The 23636-nt window shown below is 39.2% G+C and overlaps 1 protein-coding gene across 14 annotated transcripts in view; it reads left to right on the top strand.

Annotated features, from left to right (window-relative positions):
- The first annotated feature begins 1484 nt into the window (after positions 1-1484).
- Positions 1485-23636, top strand: part of ZMYM1 (zinc finger MYM-type containing 1) — a 35347-nt gene continuing 13195 nt past the window's right edge. For 7 of the 14 annotated variants that reach the window (XM_082833938.1, XM_082833940.1, XM_082833939.1 and 4 more), the window contains exons 1-7: positions 1485-1525; positions 2189-2233; positions 13181-13350; positions 14471-14543; positions 14748-14997; positions 21191-21365; positions 21455-21667. In XM_082833938.1, coding sequence (XP_082690064.1) covers positions 13255-13350; positions 14471-14543; positions 14748-14997; positions 21191-21365; positions 21455-21667 — 807 coding nt within the window. In that variant the 5' untranslated portion in view covers positions 1485-1525; positions 2189-2233; positions 13181-13254. Of the gene's footprint in view, positions 1539-1946; positions 2234-13180; positions 13351-14470; positions 14544-14747; positions 14998-21190; positions 21366-21454; positions 21668-23636 lie in introns of those variants that run through there. The other 7 variants (XM_082833943.1, XM_082833948.1, XM_082833941.1 and 4 more) reach the window with 6 other exon arrangements.

Below are 23636 nucleotides of genomic sequence, written 5' to 3'. Positions count from 1 at the left end.
GCTCACCCAGAACGAGGATTCAATTTTTTTTATAGTGTTTTTTTTCTTTTTCCTCAGTCCTGTTATCAGAAGCAGAGGTATGCACTCACTGCTCCAGTTCTCTTAAAGTTTCTACACAAAAGGTAAGGCTTGTCTCATGGATATTTTTTACTCGTAAGAGTCATTCTTTAGAAACAGGAGCCTATACATCTTATAGGCTCAACTGCTTTATCTTGCTGAATGAGACAAACTTTATGAACCTAGAAAGTAAAACACATTTATTGTTAGGAATTGCTCATGAGTACATTTATTAAAAGACAGGATTTTGTGGACTTCCCTGGTGGCACAGTGGTTAAGAATCTGCCTGCCAATGCAGGGGATAGGGGTCCCATCCCTGGTCTGGGAGGATTCCACATGCCACGGAACAACTAAGCCCATGCACCACAATTACTAAGCCTGCGGTCTAGAGCCCGCAAGCCACAACTACTGAAGCCCACGCTCCATAACTACTGAAGCCCATGCACCTAGAGCCCGTGCTCCGCAACAAGAGAAGCCATCACGAGAAGCCCACGAGTAGCCTCTGCTCGCCGCAACTAGAGAACGCCCATGCGCAGCAATGAAGACCCAATGCAACCAAAAATAATTAAACAAATTTATTTAAAAAAAGACAGGATTTTGTACTGCAAGTGACAGAAAACCAAGTCAACATAGGTTAAGAAAACCTAGGGCTTCCCTGGTGGCGCAGTGGTTGAGAGTCCGCCTGCCGATGCAGTGGACACGGGTTCGTGCCCCGGTCCGGGAAGATCCCACATGCCGCGGAGAGGCTGGTCCCGTGAGCCATGGCCACTGAGCCTGCGCGTCCAGAGCCTGTGCTCCGCAACTGGAGAGGCCACAACAGCGAGAGACCCGCGTACAGCAAAAAAAAAAAAAAAAGAAAACCTAATGTCTCACATAATTTGAAAGTTCAAGAGTTGAACATCTGGGGCGTCCCGGGTGGCGCAGTGGTTAAGAATCCGCCTGCCAACGCAGGAGATAGGGGATCGAGCCCTGGTCCGGAAGATCCCACGGAGCAACTTAGCCCGTGCGCACAACCACTGAGCCTGCACTCTAGAGCCCCCCAAGCCACAACTACTGAAGCCCGTGCGCCCCAACAAAGAGAAGCCACCACAATGAGAAGCCTGCTCGCTGCAACTAGAGTAATCCTGTGCGCAGCAACGAAGACCCAACACAGCCAAAAACACAGCAAATAAATTAATTTATTTTAAAAAATAAAAAAAGAAATGTCCAAATCTGGCTGCCACCTATAATACATAGGGCTTCAGGGCTAAACTCCTAGTCCCTAGTCAGGGATCTGAACAGCCCCCTCACCCACCCCCAAGGTTGCCTTTTCCTATTGACGGAAAAGTGGCCCAGAGCCTGGGTGGGCGGGGGTGGGCGGCGGATGCACTGCGCATGCTCGGCCGCAGAGAACGACGGGGAAGGGGTGGGGCCTGCGCGACCGTTTCCCGTTGAAGTTCTTTTGAGAAACGTAGCGCGGCGACCGTCGGTGAGAGAAATTAGTAAGCCTCCTTAAGCGCTTGTAGTGTCGGTCTTTATTTCTGTGCTTTACCAGAGACGGGCGGAGAGTTTGGCCAGTCGGAGGAAGGATGAAATGTCTGGGAGGGCCGGGGTTCTAGGGACTCAGCCCTGCGTGCGGATGCCGCCATGTGGGGGCCGGGAATTCGGGGTCAGGCCCCTGGATAGTGTTTGTCGTCTCCTTTAACCTAGTCTGCAGAGAGTCGGGGCGTTTTGCCCCCCCCCCCCGACACCCCCCCGCCAGCTTCCTGCGTTTCTCAGCGCCTACTCTGCTCCTGCGCCGTAACTGCCTTCAGCCTTCGGTCTTTCTCCATGGCCTCCGTTTCTAAAACATTACTTTGATCCCACCTGTGGCTCTCCCTCGTTAAGCAGTGATTTTTTTCAAACTGAAAAAAAAATCATGGAACTCCTTTTGCAAATAGAGTTGTACATGGGGTCTTAAATAAAAGGTATTTTTTAATTATTATAAATGTTTGGCTCGTCATGAAATGGGATTTGAAATTTTGATTAGATGAAGGTACAGTCTTTGTCATTTTATGTTATGTCATTTTGCTTTTGTGTACAAGATTGAATCGAAAGTATCTTGGTTGCATGGACTAATGTTTACAAACGGTGACTTTTTTAACTTTCTCAGGTTGCAATCTCATCACACTTTTAAATTAAACTGACTGGAAAGTAGGTAAGTGGAGAATTTTCTCTTTAAGTGTTGAACCACTGATAACATCTGACGATAGCTTGTATTCCTCATCACAAATATATAAGACAAGAAGCCCCCGAAATTTATAACAAGAACTACATTTTGTCCTAACACTTTGCACATTTAACTCTTAGGTTGAGGCAAGAGTATTAGTTAAAGGAGTAGATGCTCTTGCTAAAACAGTAAATTCACTTCTAGGATTTTCTGTGAGTGGACATATACAGTTCAGAACCCAAAAAGCGTAAGTGCAAAGCTGTAAACGTCCTCATCAATGACACAGCTACAAGGCATTGAATTATATTCACCCTGATGGCAGGAAAAGCTATTTTCTGAAGGTCTCTGTTAATCTAGCACAAATTAATGCTTTGGAGGTCACCAAAATACTTCACATTTGGTATGTAACACAGTTAAGTGTATCTCATAATTTTATTAGTTTTTTTAAAGTAAATTTTTACTTAAAGAAATATGAAGTGTTTGATGAACCCCAAAAGCTACTGATGTACAAGACTTAAGTTCAAGGTTTTTGGTATTTAAGGACTTTCCGGATATGAACCACATCTGCTTTTCCAACTTCATTTCCTTCCACTAGCACTCTTGCATTTTATCTTCATCAATAACTCCACTTCTTATAGTTCCCATATATTTGTGTTTTTCCACATACTGTCCCTATATCTGAAATATCCCCCGTGATTGCTTCATAGACACCTACTTGAAAACCTAGCTGAAATATAACCTTCTAAGACTTCTTTGACCATCTTCTCTTACCTCATTTCTGCTTTGTACCTCATGTATGCTAACATTGTGCTAGGCAGAGTGTTATGAGAGTCTGCACATGGTAATTACCTCTATAACCCCAGCACCTATGCACTTCATCAGTAGTGGCTCCCCATTGCCTACAGAACTAAAAATGGACATTTTAGTTTGGTTTGAGAAGCGTTTAGCCTTCTGCCTCCAGTCTTCCTATCATTCCAGTAAAAGAGCTTGCAGAACTCAACGAATAAAACAAATCTTTGGAAAGTGTAATGCGTAAAGAAGTAGCTGTAATGCAAAGAAATAAGAGTATACCTGCTTCTGGACTCGTACATTACTCATTTTATTTTTGCTTGTGTCCATACCATACCATCTTAACTACTGTAGCTTTTTAGTAAGTCCTCAAATTTTTTTCTTTTTTGAGATTGTAGTGCCTATTCGAGGTTGTGTATACATTTTATGTACATTATGGTCATCTTGCAGGTTCAACAAAAACTGGGATTTTGATCTGTAGCTCAGTTTGGGGAAAACTGACTTAATATTGAGTCAATCACTGTCTCTCTCCATTTATTTAGATCTTACTTTATTTCTCTCAGCATTGTTTTGTTTTCAGTCTAGAGATCTTGATGTATTTCATTAGATTTATTCCAATATTTGATGTTTTATGACACTATAGAAAAGTTATTTTAAACTTTTAAATTTCTAATTCTGCAAAGAAATATAATTGATTTTTTTAATATTGACCTTGCTAATTTTACTTAATAATTTCAGTAGTTATTTGGAAATCCTTTTGGATTTTCTATGTACACAATATGTCATCTATAAGTAATGATGATTTTAATTTTTTTTTTTTTTTTTTTCTTCGGTACGCGGGCTTCTCACTGTTGTGGCCTTTCCCGTTGCGGAGCACAGGCTCTGGACGCACAGGCTCAGCGGCCATGGCTCATGGGCCTAGCCACTCCGCGGCATGTGGGATCTTCCCAGACCAGGGCACGAACCCGTGTCCCCTGTATCGGCAGGCGGACTCTCAACCACTGTACCACCAGGGAAGCCCTCACTTTTATTTTTGAAGGATGTTTTTACTGACTATAGAATTTTAGATAGATTTTTCCCCCCAGCATTTTAAAGTTATTCCATTGGCCTCTGGCCTTCATTGTTTCTGACAAGACAGCCTTCATTCTTATTTTTGTTACCCTGTATGTTAACGTCCTTTTTTTCTAGCTGCCTTTAAGATTTTCTTTTTATCTTTGGTTTTCACCAGTGTGACTATGATGTGCAGAGTTGTCTTTTCCTTATGTTTATCTTATTTTTATTCACAGAACTTCTTGAATTCGTGTGGTTTGAAATTTTTGTTCATTTTGGGGAAATTGTCCAGCCAGTATTTCTTTAAATGATGCTCCTGTTTCATTGCCTGTTTTCTCTTATTCTCAGGCTCAGTTTACATGTGTGTCAGACCATTTTGCTATTTCCCACATGTTGCTTACATTATTTGTATCCTTTTATGTATCAGTCTGACTACTTTCTACTAACCTGTCTTCTAGTTCACTAATTTGATATTAAATTCATCTGTTGAATTCTTAATTTCCCTATTTTACTTTCCAATTCTCAAATTCCCACGATTTTTTTAAAAATTGAATTCCAGGATTCTGCTGAACTTTTCCATCTTTTTCTGTATTTTCTTAAACACATCAAAGTTCTTGCCTACTAACAACAGTATGAGCCACACTGTGGGTCTGTTTCTGTTGTCTTTTTTCCCCTTGGTTTTTAGTTTTGTTTTGTTTGTTTAAATTATTTATTTGGTTGTGCTGGGTCTTAGTTGTGGCAGGCGGGCTCCCTAGTTGCGGCATGCAAACTCTTGGTTGCAGTATGCGAACTCTTAGTTGTGACATGCATGTGTGATCTAGTTTCCTGACTAGGGATTGAAACCGGGCCCCCTGCATTAGGAGCACGGAGTCTTAACCACTGCACCACCAGGGAAGTCCTTTCAGTTTTGTTTGTTGGGGGGTTGGGGGGAGTTTGCTCATACATTTTTATTCTGGACATTGTGGGTGAAAATTTTGAAAGACTCCTCCAGAGAGGACTGCAGTTCATTTAGGTGTGCAAATAGTACTAGCAGATTACATTGATCCTGTTGAGGGATTCTGTTAGGCATTAATTAGGGCTGATCTATTTAGGTTTGCCCTTTCTTCTAGGAAGTAGTCTTTTCTCCTGGGTTGTGGCCCTTACTCTTAGGGCTTGGCCTCCTGGAGTCTCAACTGAAAGTCCACATCTTTACCAAGTCCCCTCTTCCTTATCTGGGCTTAAATTTCAACTGTTCTTAGCTTTGCAAAGTTACTGTAATCTCTTTTAGCCTCCCAACTGCTGTTTTCTGCTAGGTTTTTTGGAGTCTTGCTCTGTAGATGTGCAGTTTAAGGGTTAGCTAATAAGTGGAGATGGGGAATATTTGTGTGCAAATTTGGGGGCTTATTTCTCTGAGGTTCTTTCCTCCCAGATTGTGCCTCTTGAGTTCCAGCTACTTAGGCACCCAGAACTCCTATCTCCGTAGCTCACTATGCTGCTATTCTCTGCTTGGGCATTTTCCTTTATCCTGGAAGGTGCCCTCAAAGGTAAAGCCTGTTAATTTTTTTTTTTTTTTTTTTTTTTTTTTGCGGTACGCGGGCCTCTCACTGTTGCGGCCTCTCCCGTTGCGGAGCACAGGCTCCGAACGCCAGGCTCAGCGGCCATGGCTCACGGGCCCAGCCGCTCCGCGGCATGTGGGATCCTCCTGGACCGGGGTACAAACCCGCGTCCCCTGCATCGGCAGACGGACCCCCAACCACTGCGCCACCAGGGAAGCCCAAGCCTGTTAATTTTATAATTGTTTCCAGTGGAAGAATTTAGCATACTAAAAGCTATTCTGTTATACCTAGATTTATCTTATCAAGGCATATCTTATTTTTAATTCTTGCCAATTTGATAAAATCTAGAGCTGAGTTGGTTTAGAAGCTGAGTAGAATTTGAATAGGCAGAAATGACTTCGCAAGTAGAACAGTAAGAGCACAAGTGTAGTGGGGAGGGAAATTCTCTCTTTCTTAGATTGACAATTAATCTTTCATCAACAGGTTTATGTATGCAATATTGTACTAATTTTCCAGGAGGAAAGTGTATACATTCCGTCTGGAGGTCTGTCTGTGTGTCTAGAAGTAACTGCTAATAGCTTGCCATTTCTTTGCAGTCTCAAGGGTTTTTGTTTGTTTTATTGAAGTATAGTTGATTTAAAATATTGTGTTAGTTTCAGGTGTACAGCAGAGTGATTCAGTTATATATATATTTCTTCAGATTATTTTCCATTATAGGTTATTACAAATATTGAATATATATATATATATTTACTGTGCTATACAGTAAATCCTTGTTGCTTAGCTATTTTATGTATAGAGGTTTGTATTACTTAATCCCATACTCCTAATTTATCCCTCCCCCTTCCCTTTCCTTTTGGTAACTGTAAGTTTGTTTTCTGTGTCTGTTTGTTTCTATTTTGTGTATAGACTTATTTGTATTATTTTTTAGATTCCACATATAAGTGATATCATACAATATTTGTCTTTGAGTGACTTCACTTAGTATGATATTCTCTAGGTCCATCCTTGTTGCTGCAAATGGCAATGTTTCATTCTTTTTTATGGCTTAATAATATTCCGTTGTATATATATACCAATCTTCTTAACCCAGCCATCTGTTAATGGGCACTTGGGTTGTTTCTATATCTTGGCTATTGTAAATAGTGCTACTATGAACATTGGGGTGCATGTATGTTTTTGAATCAGAGTTTTCATCTTTTCCTGATATATGCCTGGAAGTGGAATTGCTGAATCACGTGGTAGCTCTATTTTTTAGCGGTTTTTTAAATTAATTAATTTATTTATTTTATTTATTTTTCACTGTGTTGGGTCTTTGTTGCTGTGCGCCAGCTTTCTCTAGTGGCAGCAAGCGGGGGCTACTTTTTGTTGAGTGCGCAGGCTTCTCGTTGTGGTGGCTTCTCTTGTTGAGGAGCACGGGCTCTAGGCACGCGAGCTTCAGTAGTTGTGGCTCACAGTTTCAGTAGTTGTGGTTCATGGGCTCTAGAGTGCAGACTCAGTAGTTGTGGTGCATGGGCTTAGTTGCTCCGTGGCATGTGGGATCTTCCTGGACCATGCCTCAAACCTGTGTCCCCTGCATTGGCAAGCGGATTCTTAACCACTGCGCCACCAGGGAAACCCTATTTTTAGTTTTTTAAGGAACTTCCATACTGTTCTCCATAGTGCCTGCACCAATTTACATTCCCACTAAAGTGTAGGAGAGTTCCCTTTTCTCCACACCCTCCTGCATTTATTATTTGTAGACTTTTTGATGATAGCCATTCTGACTGGTGTGAGGTTATACCTTATTGTAGTTTTGATTTGCATTTCTCTAATAATGTTGAGCATCTTTTCATATGCCTGTTGGCTATCTGTATGTCTTCTTTGGAGAAATATCTATTTAGGTCTTCTGCCCATTCTTTGATTGGGTTGTTTGGGGTTTTTGATGTTGAGTTGTATGACCTGTTTTTATATGTTGGAAGTTAAGGCCTTGTCGGTCACATCATTTGCAAATATTTTCTCCCATTCTGTAGGTTGTCTTTTTGTTTTGTTGATTGTTTCCTCTGCTGTGCCAAAGCTTTTGATGAGGTCCCGTTTATTTTTGCTTTTATTTGTTTTGCCTTAGGAGACTGATCTAAGAAAATACTGTTACGATTTATGTCAGAAAATGTTTTGCCTTTGTTCCTTTCTAGGAGTTTTATGGCGTCTTATATTTAGGTCTTTAAACCATTTGGAGTTTATTTTTGTATGTGGTGTGAGGGGGTGTTCTAATTTCATTGATGTACGTGTAACTGTCCAGCTTTCCCAACACCAGTTGCTGAAAAGACTGTCTTTTCTCCATTGTATTTTCTTGCATCCTTCGTCATAAATTAATTGACCATAGGTGTGTGGGTTTATTTCTGGGCTCTCTATTATGTTCCATTGATCTGTATGTCTGTTTTTCTGCCAATACCATGCTGTTTTGATAACTATAGATTTGTAGTATAGTCTGAAATCTGGAAGCATTATGCCTCTGGCTTTGTTCTTTGTCTTTTATGGTTCCCTATAAATTTTAGGATTATTTGTTCTACTTCTGTGAAAAGTGTCATGGGTGTTTTGATAGGGATTACATTAAATCTGTAGATTGCTTTAGGTAGTATGGCCATTTTAACAATATTAATTCTTCCAATCTAAGAGTATGGGATATCTTTCCATTTCTTTGAATCATGTTCAGTTTCTTTTATCAATGTTATATCGTTTTCAGTGTATTGGTCTTTTACTTCCTAGTATAAATTTATTCCTTAAGGTTTTATGGGAGTTTCTAACATGATTTTGAATGAGATTTTTTTTTTTAACTTTCTCTTTCTGATACTCATGTTTTCCTTTAAAAACATGTGAATTTTGTTTTCTGCTCCATGATATATCCCTCTTTGGTTTAAATTAAAATGTTTTAAATTACTTATTACCAAGTAGTACTAACTAGCAGAACGATATTTATCCTATGACGGCTAATAGTCTCCAACATACATAGTTTAGCCCCAGTTGGGGAAGATGGGTGTGACTATGTTAAAAAGAGGTCTCTAGGATTTATTTTACTCCTTTGTTCATTGTACTGAAAAAGGAAGTAATGAATTTGTTATTCGTATATGTCTTTTGCTCTTTTTGGTTTTTTAGTAGCTAAAGAAATGTTATATACCATTTTCCTCTACCTCAGAAGTATGTATATATTTTTTAATATTTAACTGCTCTGCCTTTTTTTATACTTTATTTATTTATTTATTTGGCTGTGCCAAGTGTTAGTTGCAGCATGCAGGATCTTCATTGCCGGGTGCAGGATCTTCGTTGTGTGGCCTGCGGGATCTTTTAGTTGTGGCACATGGGATGTTTAGTTGCAGCATGTGAACTCTTAGTTGTGGCATGTGGGATCTAGTTCCCTGACCAGGGATCCAGCCCGGCCCCTTGCATTGGGAGTGCAGAGTCTTAGCCACTGGACTACCAGGGAAGTCCCAGAAATATATTTTAGATTAATTACACTTTCAGGGTACTTTCTATTCTTTACCTATGTGATGACTGACATGTATGAAGGGATTCCTAGATGTTTTATTTTTAATTGATCTTTAGACTTAACATAGCATATTTACTTTCAGATGAAGGGAATATACAATCTAGTAGTTAATTTCCAGTGAGTTTTGCTTTGCTGGTTGTATGTAACACTCAGATGGGTTGAGCAGAGACTATATGAGCTTTTATTGCACTTCACAGTCAGACCTTATTTAATTTTCTGCCTTGGGATAGGAGTATCAACTACAAATTAGCACTTGCCGTTGGCACTTGCCAACTACCTCTACAAGGATTAAATCATGTGCTGCTGCAGCTGCTGACTTTCAACACCCCCTGAAAGGAGTTCAGGGTGGAGAACAGAAATGAGGCACTCTGTGCTCTGGGAAAAACTGGCAGAACAGGTCTTCAGATAGTTAGATATTTTCAGGAGCCGATTTTATGAGCCCAATTCTTGTTATCTCCTCATATCTAGAAAAGCACTAAAATCCTTCATGGTGATGACTGCTCCTCCGACTAGCAGAAATATACTCCCCCTTCACCAAAGTCACATATATACTGACCTTCCCCCCTACCTCTTTGGAGCAGTTTCTCAGAGCTATCTGAAATGCTGTCTCCCTGTCCTCATTTTGCCCCAAATAAAACTTAACTCGCAACTCTTACGTTGTGCATTTTTTAAGTCTACAGGAGCTTTCAGTAAGAGCTGAGTTAAAGATCAGTGAGTTGAGTGGCAGAGTCCCAACCTCAAAAATAAAAGACAATTACAGAACTTCGGGGTTTTCAACGTGCTAACTCAGAATAAAACCACAGACCTGGAGTTAATCATATCTGTTTTACTTATCTCCTACCCTCCATAATCATTAGTTGTAAAGCCCTTTTTTTAAAAGAGTATCCTTTTCTCTTGGAGGTGATGTAAGAGGAATCCAGGAGACTTGTCCTCTGCAGCCAAGTTAGGATTGCAGGAAGGGAAAGAGTTCCAAAGGATTTAGAATTGGAGGTGGCAGCTACAAGTAAAATGGAAAATAGACCTCAGTTAAGGAAAAAGAAGAACACAAGGAACCGGTCTGTCCTTGAGAGAAGAGGCCTTGGAGCTGAACAGTTGTTACCTGAAAACTGGGTTTGCCCCTTGGTGGGCGTCAAGCCAGTAGACACAACCAAGCCAAAGATCTGGAGAAGGAAGGATTTATTTATTATTACTTGCAGCAAATAAGGAGAACACTGGGGATCTTTACCAAAGCAGTATCTCCCCAACAGCAAAATTGGGGAAGTTTTAAGCTAAGGGTACATGCCTGTTCACGAAGGGACTTGAGCAGAGGAGAATTCAGCGTAGAATTGGGGGAAAGGTCAACAGAGTCCAAGCTTTAGTTGATTGAAGTCTGGAGGCTCAGCATCATCTTTCCATCCTCCACCTGGGTGGGAGCCTTAGCTCTTGCAGAACTGAAAGATATATTGTTATTCCCTTGAGGAACCAGGACCCTTGCCCCAAGGCTGCACTGTTGTTTCTTGACTGCTCCTCCCTTGTTTCTGTATTCCCTCAAGATCATTAATTACTGAGACCTGTTCAAGGCCAAGCATTGAGGCCAGGCTTAGATCACAAAATGGCTTAGGCCAAAATGGGTTCTCTTATGTCAGGAAAGCCATTCCTGTTCCTCTTTCTCCAGGGACCCCCTGAGCTATCTGCTTACACAATCCAAGGCTCCTGTAGTTCCTCAAAAGTTATAAAATGGAATTCTTTTTTAAGCTTGAATGCACAGCAATCTTTTATATTGATTTTGGATTTTAGCTATTGTTTGGGGGGTTTTTTTGCAGTTTTTTTTTTTGTTTGTTTGGCTGTATTGGGTCTTCATTGCGCGCGGGCTTTCTCTAGTTGAGGCGGGGTCTACTCTTCGTTGCGGTGCGTGGGCTTCTCGTTGCGGAGCACAGGCTCTAGGCACACACGTTTCGGTAGTTGTGGCACATGAGCTCAGTAGTTGTGGTGCACGGGCTTAGTTGCTCCGCAGCATGTGCTATCTTCCCAGACCAGGGCTCGAACCCGTGTCCCCTGCATTGGCAGGTGGATTCTTAACCACTGAGCCACCAGGGAAGTCCTTAGCTGTTGTTTAAAAAGAAAAAAAAAAATTCAACCCAGTAAATTTGAAGATCTAACTGACCTTATTCATGAATCTGGCAGTATCCCATCTAGTAAATAGCAGGGCACTCAAGGAACTGTACAAGATGGAACGTTTTTATAGGCAGAAAGAGGGTAGGACAAGAAAGGTAAAAGAGTGGACTAGTTTAGACAGGGTCACCTTCCCTTAGGGGAAAGCAGGGGGTCTTGGGCAGATTACCTCACTAGTGCTGACCAGGAAATTAAACTGACTGGCTTAAAATTCCACTCCTTGGAGAGGCTGAAACTACAGTTCTGTTAGGAATTATCAATAAGTCTTGGCGGGGCTTAGCACAGTTAAGGCCAGCTTGGGCTTGTTGTTTCTTCTTAACACTATTTACCAAAAAGGAATCCGTTGATGGGGGGGGGGGGGAATTAAGTATAATGGGGAAATAGCTTCAAGACATAATTAGAAGGTATATTTGATATAATTTGGTGATTAGATGTGGGAGAAGAGGTAGTTAGGACTGTCCCTAGATTTCTGGCTTGGGAAATTGAGTATATACCATAGTGTCATTTCCCAAGAAAGGGAACATGTGTAAAGCAGGTTTATGTGGATAATATAAGAATATGATTTTAAATCTCCTGGACTTGAGGGACCTGTAGAACATACAAGTGGAGATATTTAATAGGCAATTGGGTATATGGGCTAGAGCTCAGGTATGTAGGGGAAAAATAGCCTATAGATGATAGTTGAATCCCAGGTTGTGCCCATAGAGCAAGCAAGAAGAGTCCTGAGGAATTGTGCTTTGGAGGAACACAGATATTCAGAAGCAGGTGAAATAAATGTTTGAGAAAAAGACTGGCAAAGAGGTAGGAGGAGAGATAGGTCTTGGAGTCTTAAGAGTCAAGGAAGGAGAGGGACTTCCCTGGTGGTCCATTGGTAAAGAATCCGCCTTCCAATGCACGAGACATGGGTTGGATCCCTAGTTGGGGAGCTAAGGTACCATGTGCTGCAGGGCAACTAAGCTCATGCACCACAAGTACTGAGCTTGTGCACCTCAAGGAGAGAGCCCGCGTGCCACAAACTACAGAGCCCATGTGCTCTGGAGCCTGTGCGCCACAACAAAGAGCCCACACCGCAATGAAAGATCCTGCAGCCTCAACAAAGACCCCTGCATGCTGCAACTAAGACCCGACGCAGCCAAACAAATAAAGAAAATAAATAAAAGAAATCCTTCGCCTTTAAAAAAAAAAAAAAGTCAAGGAAGGAGAGAATTTCAAAGACAAGTGAAGGAACAGTCAGAGGGAGGGCAGTAGCTTTAGAAATTTTTGAATGTATTTAAATGATTCTATGAGAGAAACCAATAAGGAGGGGAAGAGGCGACCTGAGGGAATAGAAATAGAGACTAGTCTCTATGCAAGAAAAAAGCATAAAGGTTTATCTACTGGAGAAGGCAGAAAGCAAAGCTATATTGGGGAGTAATGGATGAGGGAAGGAAGCTGGTGTTGTGAAAGAACGTTTTGTGCTTCCAGAAAATTACTATATTTGAAGGGACTAATGTTTAAAAATCAGATTCTTGAGACTTCCCTTGTGGTGCAGTGGTTAAGAATCCACCTGCCAATGCAGGGGACACACGTTCAATCCCTGGTCCAGAAAGACACCACATGCTGCAGAGCCAACTAAGCCAGTGTGCCACAACTACAGAGCCTGCTCTCTAGAGCCCTCAAGCCACAACTACTGAGCCCGCACACCACAACTACTGAAGCCCGCACGCCTAGAGCCCGTGATGCGCAACAAGAGAAGCCACCACAACGAGAAGCCCGCACACCACAACAAAGAGTAGCCCCCGCTCACCGCAACTAGAGAGAAAGCCTGCGTGCAGCAGCAAAGACCCAACACAGCCAAAATAAATAAAATTAAAATCAGACTCTTTATCAGTTCGTATTTTATTTTAGGAATCTGGATACTGTTCTCCAAGAAAAAACCCATTAGTTTGGAACTGGAGGATTTCTTTGCATCAGATAGTAAGATGAAAGAATCAACAACAGATGGTGAATGTGACAAGGCAGTGGCGCCACAACTGAAGAGGCTAGATGAAATTAAGGCAGAACCTGACAATGCTCAGGTAAATATTTTACCTTATTTTCTATTTTCTAGAGTAGCATTTAATTATAAATTTTAGTTATGCAGGTGCTGGTTTATCAGTTGAAAATCTTAATTCCTTCCCCAAAGCAGTTGACCAAGTAACAACAGGGTGTGCAGTAAGTGCTGTAGTGAGCATATGCAAGAATATGAGAGAAGGTTGGACTGTTTGGAAGTGGGTTTGGGGGTTGATAAAAGGATTGCTTAGGGTATTATGGGCCTAACTGAGGTTAACACATTTTTGTTTTCATTTTTCTTAACTTGAAACAATACAAATAATTACTTATATGTTTTTATGCTGCTGTCTCTATTAAGTAGTAGAATTATTTAGTACATTTTAAATTCTTAGAATTTTTCTTTATTATTTGTTTATCCAAATTAGTTTCATATTTATCCTTAAACTTCTTTAAACATGTCAGATGCTAAAGAACCTATAAAGGAAAAACTGAATCAAGCTGTGAGTGTTTTGTAAGTAAGGCCAAATTTCCTTAGAATGTTTATATATGAACCAGCTGAAATTTATAGTGAAATGAAAAGTAATTTCATTTTTAATTAATTTCTAGTATTCTGTTTACAAATAGCTAAAGTAAATCAATACCAAGTAAGGGTATGACTCCCATTGAGTTGGTGACAATGGAAATATTGTCCATCTAGGAAGTACCCGTTGCTCCTTCAGCCCGTGGACATTCAAAGACAAAGATCAAGTTTAGGTAAATTGCCTGCTGCTCTGAAAAAAATCCTCCTTCGTTAGACTCATTCAGCCTAACCTAACAATTTTTGTGTTTAAGGACTTTATGAAGACAATTAGCTATTGGTGATCAGAACAAGAAGGGAAAATAGGTATCATTGAGTATGTCTACTCTCTTTTTGTAGTAGCTAGTGAGGAACTCTGTTAACAAAACTTTATAAAGTCATATCTAGGTACAGTAGGAAATATTGTAGTAATTGATGGGTGTTATCAGCCAAAGGTCACCAAAAGGGTAGTGCTTACTTATGTACCATGGTTCAATTCAATTATGCAATTCACTGAACAGACTTGAGCATAATATATCATTTTCTATTGATTGACTGGTCGTTTTCATTATTTTTCAACTCTTTTTTAGGAGTATTGTCAAGCCCAACAGCCCAAAACTCAGGAGAATGACCTGAAAATAAACACTACGTTTTCAGACAATGGTAATAGAATTACTTAAGTTAATCATATTTATTCTGACCAATGTGATAGCCAGTTTATTCTGCTTTTTTAGACTGCCTTTGAATAGTGCATTGATTGTTTTGGGTTTCAAGTCCAAGAGAAGTAACCTCTATGAGATAATGGAAGAATGCATGCTTAATATTATGTAAATACTAATTTTTTTCCTTCCTGTTTTGTGTTTATAGCTTCTCCGATGACTACAGGCATTCAGCTTTCTCTGGCATCATCTGGCATGAATAAGATGCTTCCCTCAGTTTCAACCACAGCTATTCAGGTTTCCTGTTCTGGCTGTAAAAAAATTCTTCAAAAGGGGCAAACTGCTTATCAGAGGAAAGGGTCTACTCAGCTTTTCTGCTCCACACCGTGCATCACTGAATACATTTCATCTCTCAATTCACCAGCTCTTCCGAAGAGAACTTGTTCAAACTGCTCAAAGTATATAATTTTAAATTATGGCCCCTTTTACTTCCCTACATAGATCTTGATCAGAATCTTGGTTGTAATTTTCTGCATGGTTTTTTTTTTTTTTTTTTTTCCTGAAGAAGTAATCACCTAGGTTTAGGTAAAAGAAGCTACTTCTGCTTTTAGTTCCTCTAATAGATTCTTCAGAAATAGTTTTTTTTATCAAGAGATTTCCAGAAATTAAAATGATAGGAGCTGTGTTTCTCTTCACCTTTAAATAATGCCTTCTGAAACTTATTTTCCTATTCTTTTCATTTGAAATTCTCTGTAAGTGGGATTATTGCGTGCCCATTATATTTTATCGTTTAACTGTATAGTGAGCAACCTACTAAAAATTTAATCATATAACAGTTATTTTTTTGACCTTCCAAGGTGTAAAGTTATTTAATGTTTCTCTTGTAATGGCAAGTGAAGTTGTTTAATTGTTTTGAAAATTGAATAGCCTTAGGTAAACATAGATGTATGTATGTAATCTTTTTACGTTTTCTGTGAACTATTATTGGGGTCTTTTTTGCTAACATTTTTACATATGTAAAGCAATTTAGATGAGAAGAAGGGAAGTAGTAGTGATTTCATAATGTCCAGAACTTTGAACACTACACTAAGATGTCTAAAGGATCAGTGCTTTGAGAGTCCCATAGTATTATAATTCTGGTTTGTTAGCACTCATTAAATGCTAGTGTTAAGTTTAAATGTCTTTGTTTCAGAACAAGAAAACGCATAGGCTACCAATTTTGCCAGTAAATATAAATTCCTTTCAGATAATATCTTGTTTTGGAATCAGATTGCCACAATTTGAATCTTGCTTCCTCAATTTACATTTTGCTACTCTATGTGATCCCTGAGCCACTATACAGCATCATCATTTGGGAGCTTGTTAAAAATGCAGAATCTCAGGTGTCACCCAGGCCTATTGAATCAGAACTACATTTATCCCCAAATGATTCATATACGTGCTAAAGTTCAAAAAGCATTGAGAACTTCTTTTTTAGTATTCCCATCTATTTTGTTAAATGTATGTAAGAATTTTGATCATTAAATAATATATTTAAGTGATCAGAATAATATTTGCATGTAATAAGAACCCAGTAAATGTTGGCTGTCACTATTATTCTCTTAACCACCTCACATACCCTTTATACTGGTTGCTTCAGCTCCTCATTTGGCTGCTGCTTCAGGAGTTAACCTTTGCTTCAAGTCTTCCTCCCCAGAACTCTACTTACCTTTCTTTTGTGCTTTGTAAACCCTTTAACACTATACTTTGTCCTTTTTCTTTTTTGCTGTGAGCTGTATGGCACTCTCTTCAGCATGCTTTCTTTCTCTGCAGAGTCATAAAACTGGAAGGGACCTTAGAGATCATCCAGTCCAAATATTTTCTTTTGGTTTTGAGGAAACTGAGGCTCTGAGAAGTTAAAGTATCATGTTGCTGTGTTTGGAGTTTACCCATTATACATCTTCAGCGGAGCTCCCAGACAGATGACAGATTGAAAAGGCTGAAGCAGGAAAGATTTAGTGTGTAAGTTGTTCTCTAAGGCAAAGAAATCCAATATGAACAAAACATGAAATAAGTTTTACTTCCTTTGGAATAAAAATGTTTTGATAGAAAATACTATTTTATAGGTTGGTGGAAATGTGGTACAGTGATGCGTAGGCTGCGAGAGGCTGTCCATTGTTCAGAGTAACCTTTACTGTTTTCAGAACTTTTTACTGTACATTCATTAGCCTCTTGTATTAGTTATGTAGTTCTCAAGATTTTAGCTAATTATCAGTTGAGGTTTTTGATGAAGTTTTTTTTTAATAGTGATTTTAAATCTGTTCTGAGTCGCTATAGGTTTTTTTTAAAATTGAAGTATAGTTGATTTACAATGTTGTGTTAGAGTCAATGTAGTTTTTATTATGTTTCATGAACCAAATGAAAGATAACTTTGAAAATGACATTTAAAGTCATGTTAGAAAGATAAGACTGTTCTTTTGAGAGCTATGTATTTAAGTATATTTCTGTACTTCTGTATCCCAATTGAAGCTAACCAGAGGTCCTGAAAGAAATTAGTGGAGTTTAAAATAGGCCTATGCACTAATGATGTAACACTTATTTGTAAGAAAGTTGTTCAGACCTATGCTCAGCCTTTGGTTAAGCTAATTTTAGGCACTTTTAACAAAATTCATTTTTGATTTTTTTTTTCTTTAAATAAGGCCTTAGTAGATTAGAAGCTAGCAATCTAATATGCTAATAGCAGTAAAAGCCAATAAGCATTTTCAGACTTCAGTGCTTCTGCCAGTGCTATTTCTTCTGCCTTCCTTCCCATCTGGCTAATTTCTTACCATCTTAAAGGTCTGCCTCAAATATCTGTACCCTTTGTCTATTCCCATACCATTCCTTCCTCTTATTCCCCCCAGCCACCCAGATAATTGTTCCATGGTCTGTGTTTCCATAGTGTTCATAACTCCCAAAACATTGATTGTAAAATTAATGTTATTAAAGAATTGATAATGCTACAGTTAGACTATGAACCTCTTGACATTAGGGACCAGATTATACTCATTTTTATGTCCCCAAGGCCTAAACACTGCTTGGCACACAGTGAATCCTAGAAAAAAATTTGTCACAACTCAGATACTGCATGTAGAGCTACATCTTAAGCCAGTAAAATGACTGGTGTTGTGATAATGAAAATTAACCTGTAATTTTGGTGCTGTTTAAGGAGGCAGAAAGATTATAGTACAGATAGTCCCTAACTTACAATTGTTCTACATAATGATTTTTCAACTTTACAGCGGTGCTAAAGCGATACACATTCAGTAGAAACCTACTTCGAATTTTGAATTTTGTTCTTTTGCTGGGCTAGTATGATAGTATGCAGTATGATATTCTCATGATGCCGGGCAGCGGCAGTGAGCCCCACCTCCCAGTCAGCCACGTGATCACAAGGGTAAACAACCCATACACTTAAAATCATTCTGTACAGCCATTCTGTTTTTCATGTTCAGTACCATATTCAGTAAACCACATGATATGTTTATCACTTTATTATAAAACAGGCTTTGTGTTAGATGATTTTACCCAAGTGTAAGCTAAGGTAAGTGTTCTGAGCACCTTTAAGGTAGACTAGGCTAAGCTATGGTGTTCTGTAGGTTAGGTGTATTAAATGCGTCTTTGACTTATGATATTTTCAATTTAAGATGGGTTTATCTGGACATAACCCCATTGTAAGTCAAGGAAGATTTGTACACTAAAAATTTGTAAATATTGAGGTTTAAAATAGTGTTGATTTCAGGAGTATTTCATCTGGAAAACTATTATCCTGAAAGATTGATATTCTGAGGGATCTAGGTAGCCAGATATCTTGGTATTTCCTGTAGTAGCAGTTCTCACATTTTCTGGTTTCTGGACCCCTTTACAATCTTAAAAATTTTCGAAGACCCAAAGAACTTTAGTTTATGTAGCTTACATCTACCTATACATATATTGTGTTAGAAATTAAAACTGAGGAATTTTTAACTATTAACTCATTTAAAAGTAATAAACTCTGCATGTTGACCTAATTTTTTTTTTTTGAATAATAGCGTTTTTTAAAATTTAGGAGAAATTTTAAGAAAAATTTAGTGAGCACTGTTTTATTAGTTTTGCAAACTGCTTTACTGTCTGGCCGGGTTCTCATATCTGCTTCTGCATTCACTTGGTTATAAAATGTTGTTTTGGTTGAAGTCTGAAGAAAAGCTGACCTTACAAATAAGTATTTGGAAAAGGGAGGAGTGTTTTAATAGCATTTCATATAATTGTGGAAGTTCTTTGATACTACAATTTTCTTAAAGGATACTACAGTTTCTTAAACGTTAGTTACAATGTAGAATCTGAAGCCATATCAATGAATTTTTTGTACTGTCAGGTTAAAATTTATTGGTCTAGGGCTTCCCTGGTGGCGCAGTGTTTGAGAGTCCGCCTGCCGATGCAGGGGACACAGGTTTGTGCCCCGGTCTGGGAAGATCCCACATGCCACGGAGCAGCTAGGCCTGTGAGCCATGGCCGCTGAGCCTGCGCGTCCGGAGGCTGTGCTCCGCAACGGGAGAGGCCACAACAGTGAGAGGCCCACGTACCTCAAAAAAAAAAAAAAATGTATTGGTCTATTTGTACTTTGAATTGTTCTTCTACCCACAACTGATTTTTGCTTCATGCTATCATCATTTGGAAAATATTGATTCCCTGAGGTATGCAGATCTAAATGTCGTGTTTCATTATGCAATATTTTAAAAATCACATTTTAGAAAATATCACTAATCTCACTAAGAAAGTCTACATATTAGGAAGCTATCAAGCTGGAGGTTTTCCAAAATTCTAATTTTCAGTGAAAGCTCATATTTTATCATTGGCAATAACTACTGCCAGTTGTTTTCCTTGAGGTAACAGTCTTACTTTATTCATTTTTGAGAAAATATCTGCCAGATACCTACTTCTGGTTAATAGTTTCCCTGATAGTCATTCTTTGAAATAAATAGGTATTCCATGAAAAAAGTAGCTAACTCAGTTATTTATTTGTTTGTTTGTTTGTTTATGGCTGCGTTGGGTCTTTGTTGCTGCGCGTGGGCTTTCTCTAGTTGTGGCGAGCAGGGGCTACTTGGAGGCTTCTCTTTGCGGTGGCTTCTCTTGTTGCAGAGCACGGGCTCCAGGCACTTGGGCTTCAGTAGCTGTGGCATGTGGGTTCTAGAGCACAGGCTCAGTAGTTGTGGCACACAGACTTAGTTGCTCCGCGGCATGTGGGATCTTCCCGGACCAGGGCTCGAACCCATGTCCCCTACTTTGGCAGTCAGATTCTTAACCACTATGCCACCAGGGAGGTCCCCTAACTCAGGTTTTAACTCTTAACATTCCTACATGAGATTTTCCTTGAAACAACCATCATACTTTGGTGTGCAGGAGAAATAATTTATGCCTACGTCCCATTTCATCTCACAGAATCTTAAAAAGATGTACTGAAGGATTGAGTTTTAATAAAGTAAATAACTTACAACAAATTCATGGTTGTGAATAGTGCGAATACTGGTACCTTTTGGCGTCACTGCCTTGATTTATGCTAAATAAGGCTCTGGCAGTTTTACCCACCATCGCTTTTTTTTTCCCTCCCTATTTATTGAGGTGAAATTCATATAACAAAAACCATTTCAGTACCTTTTAGTACATTCACAGTATTGTACAACTACCACCTCTATCTAGTTCCAAAACATTTCTATCATCCCAAAGTAAAATGCCTTATCTGTTAAGGAGTTTCTCCCCATTCCCCTATCTTCACTCCCCTCAACCCCTGGCAACCACCAATCTGAATTCTATCTATGGATTTATCTATTATGAATATTTTATATAGACGGAATCACAACTTGTGACCTTTTATGTCTGGCTTCTTTCCCTTAGCATAGTGTTTTCAAGATTCATTCATGTTGTGGCATGTGTATCAGTACTTCATTCTTTTTTTTTATAGCCGAATAATATACCACAATTTGTTTATCCGTTCATTTGTTGATGAACATTTAGGCTGTTGCTATCTGTTGTAACTGTTAGGAACCCTTGTGTATATGTACTTTTTTGAGTACTTTTTTTCAGTTCTTTGGCGTATATACCTAGGAGTGGAATTGCAGGGGCCCACCGTTGCTTTTGCACCATCCGTTCAAATGTCAACACAGTGAAAAAGGCAAATAACATGTTAATATTATGAAAATAGTTTTGATCCTGTGGACCTCCTGAAAGTATCTGGAGAATCCCCAGGAATTTGTAGATCAAACTTCTAAATCCTCTGTCTTGTAGATTCCAAAGTTTGTCAGGTATGAATATGTGATTTCTCATCATCACTCTATAATCACTAGCACCAACTAATACAGGCAAGGTAATCCTCAAACTGTACTATCAGATGTGTTTATAATCCTTAACGTTATAGATGAAGAAATTAACATTTAGGGAATACAAATGACTTAATCACTGTTACTTAATGTAAGTGATAGAACTAGATACCAAATTCAGGTTTTCTTATTTCAAGGCTGATGTTCCTACTATTTCACAGTTCTTCAGGTAAATGAAACAACAGGGGAGAGGGTTATTTAAGGGAGTGATTTAGCTTATGAAAAGAAAGAAATAATTGTGGTAAAAGAGTTTAATGGCATCCTTGTTATTTATTTTTAGAGACATTGTAAATCTAAAGGATGTGATCAGTATGCAGCTGGAAGATACTACCACTAGCAAAACTTTTTGCAGCCAATCTTGTCTTTCATCATATGAAGAAAAAAGAAAACCATTTGATACCATATGTACTAATAGCATTCCAGCCAAGTGCAGCATGTGTCAGAAGACTACTGTTGTAAGTTGCAATATTTCTTAACCTTGAGGGACTCTGATTATTCTGCTTAAATATCAGAGTTTTTACTAAGTCTTTTTTTTAAATCCTAGATTCAGTATGAAGTAAAATACCAGAACATGAAACGTAGTCTTTGCAGTAATGCCTGTTTTTCAAAGTTTCACTCTGCTAACAACCTCATCATGAACTGTTGTGAGAACTGTGGAGCTTACTGTTCCACTAGCTCTAGTCTGTTCCATATACTTCACATGGAAGCACAGTCTCATTACTTTAATAGTTCAAAGCGTATTACAGCATATAAGCAGGTATGAATAAAGATCTATTGCATAAAGTGAGGACCACTCCATTTGAATTTGATTGCATAAGACTCAAATGAAAAATGGAAGGTTGAGTTCCTTCCATTAGTTGGCTTGTGAATGTTTCCACTTTAGGAAACTGGCGGTATAGATTTTAGTACCATTGGGAATATTTTTCGTTGGTAAGATGATGAAGGAGATGATATAAAAGACTTCTGACAGTTGTTTTTCACATAACAATTCATGATAAATGCTGCATGGAGCATCTCAGGGTGATGATCTTGTCTTGAAGAAAAGGCAATCAGAGGGAAGCTTATTTATAAGTTAGATAGCAAGCATAACAATAGTCTATTGGTCAGTAGGACTCAACCACAGAAATGTTTTTTATTTTTTAATTCCATGTATTTCTTACACCTAAGCAAGGTTAAGATAAATCAAGAATGTCACATGCTTTTTTCTGAATCAGGAGTCCTAGTAGGCAATAAACCAATGAGAAATAATCCCCTATTTCTGATAGGAGAGCCTTGGATGGGTGGCTCTGAGAGCAGAGAAGCTGGCCCTGCTTTGCAGGACTAAGTGAGCTGAACACAATAGTGGTCTGAGCCCCTTTCATGAGGTGGACTGTCCCATGTCTTGCTTGTTCTGGTGACGCTTTGAGACCCAATTGTATCCCTATAAATTCTTCCTTAAAAACAAGCAACTGAAGATGGGAGTCTTAACAAGCCACAGTTCAAATAGGTCATTTGTGAGCCACAGCTTTTCTATGACCGAATGCCCACACCATGAGAGTACCCTGCCTTGGGACCAGAAATGGGAGAACAGAGAGCATAGAACCCTTTGTCTGAAAGCAGTTAATGCCATTCCTTCTTTTCTTTCTTTACCCCTCACACTCAATAAATAGACCTTCTCCTGTTTTTAAGAGCCTGTATTTGAGTACTCAGTTATTCAGCATATGTGATGGGGCACGGCTTATTTGGCTAGATGAGTTAAGAAGCACCACCTAACGCTATGCCCTGCTGCATTTAAGATATTATGTGATTGTGATAATGTAGAAAATCCATATTGTTAGTGAACTGTAATCAAGAATTAGATTCCCCGGCGGTCCAGTGGCTGGGACTCTGCGCTTTTACTGACAAGGGCCTGGGTTCAGTCCCTGGTCAGGGAACTAGGATCCTGCAAGCTGCACAGTGTGGCCAAAAAAAAAAAAAAAAATTAGTAAAGCACTCAAACTTATGAATCCAAAAATGGGGTGGCTTTTTATTTTAAAAAGTTGATTGGTATAATTGTAATTATTTTGGCCACATCTTTTTAAAAATTAATTAACTTATTTATTTATTTATTGCTGCGCTGGGTCTTCACTGCCACGTGTGGGCTTTCTCTAGTTACAGTGAGTGGGGGCTACTCACTGCACATTGTGGTGTGCGGGCTTCTCATTGCGGTGGCTTCTCTTGTTGCGGAGCATGGGCTCTAGGCACGTGGGCTTCAGTAGGTGTGGCACGCAGGCTCAGTAGTTGTGGCGCGTGGGCTTAGTTGCTCTGCAGCATGTGGGATCTTCCCAGACCAGGACTTGAACTGTGTCCCCTGCATTGGCAGGCGGATTCTTAACCACTGCACCACCAGGGAAGCCCCCAAAATTCTTAAAAGTATAAATTTCTGGGTCAACATACAGGGATACTTTAAATATTGATAGATATTAATGTTTTGTGAATCTTCTCAACCACTGTGCCACCAGGGAAGTCCCTGGCCATATCTTCTTACTAGAGTACATTAGTTAAGTATTAGCTTTCCCACATGAGTAATAAATTAGTTATAAATTATACCACTACTGTTGGTTAATGTAAACATTGGTGAGTTGTTATATTTCATAAAATATGAAAATTCCTACTAATAAGGGACAAAAATAGTAATTTTCAAAATTACACTCTACTTTTTGTTTCATTGTTCCTTTGCCAATATCCCATTCTTTCCCAGAAAAAGA

Source organism: Leucopleurus acutus (assembly GCF_964270905.1).
Source record: "Leucopleurus acutus genome assembly, chromosome: 2".
NCBI lineage: Eukaryota > Metazoa > Chordata > Mammalia > Artiodactyla > Delphinidae > Leucopleurus > Leucopleurus acutus.
The sequence above is the reverse complement of the archived record's forward strand: the minus strand, read 5'-3'. Positions and strand labels throughout refer to the sequence as shown.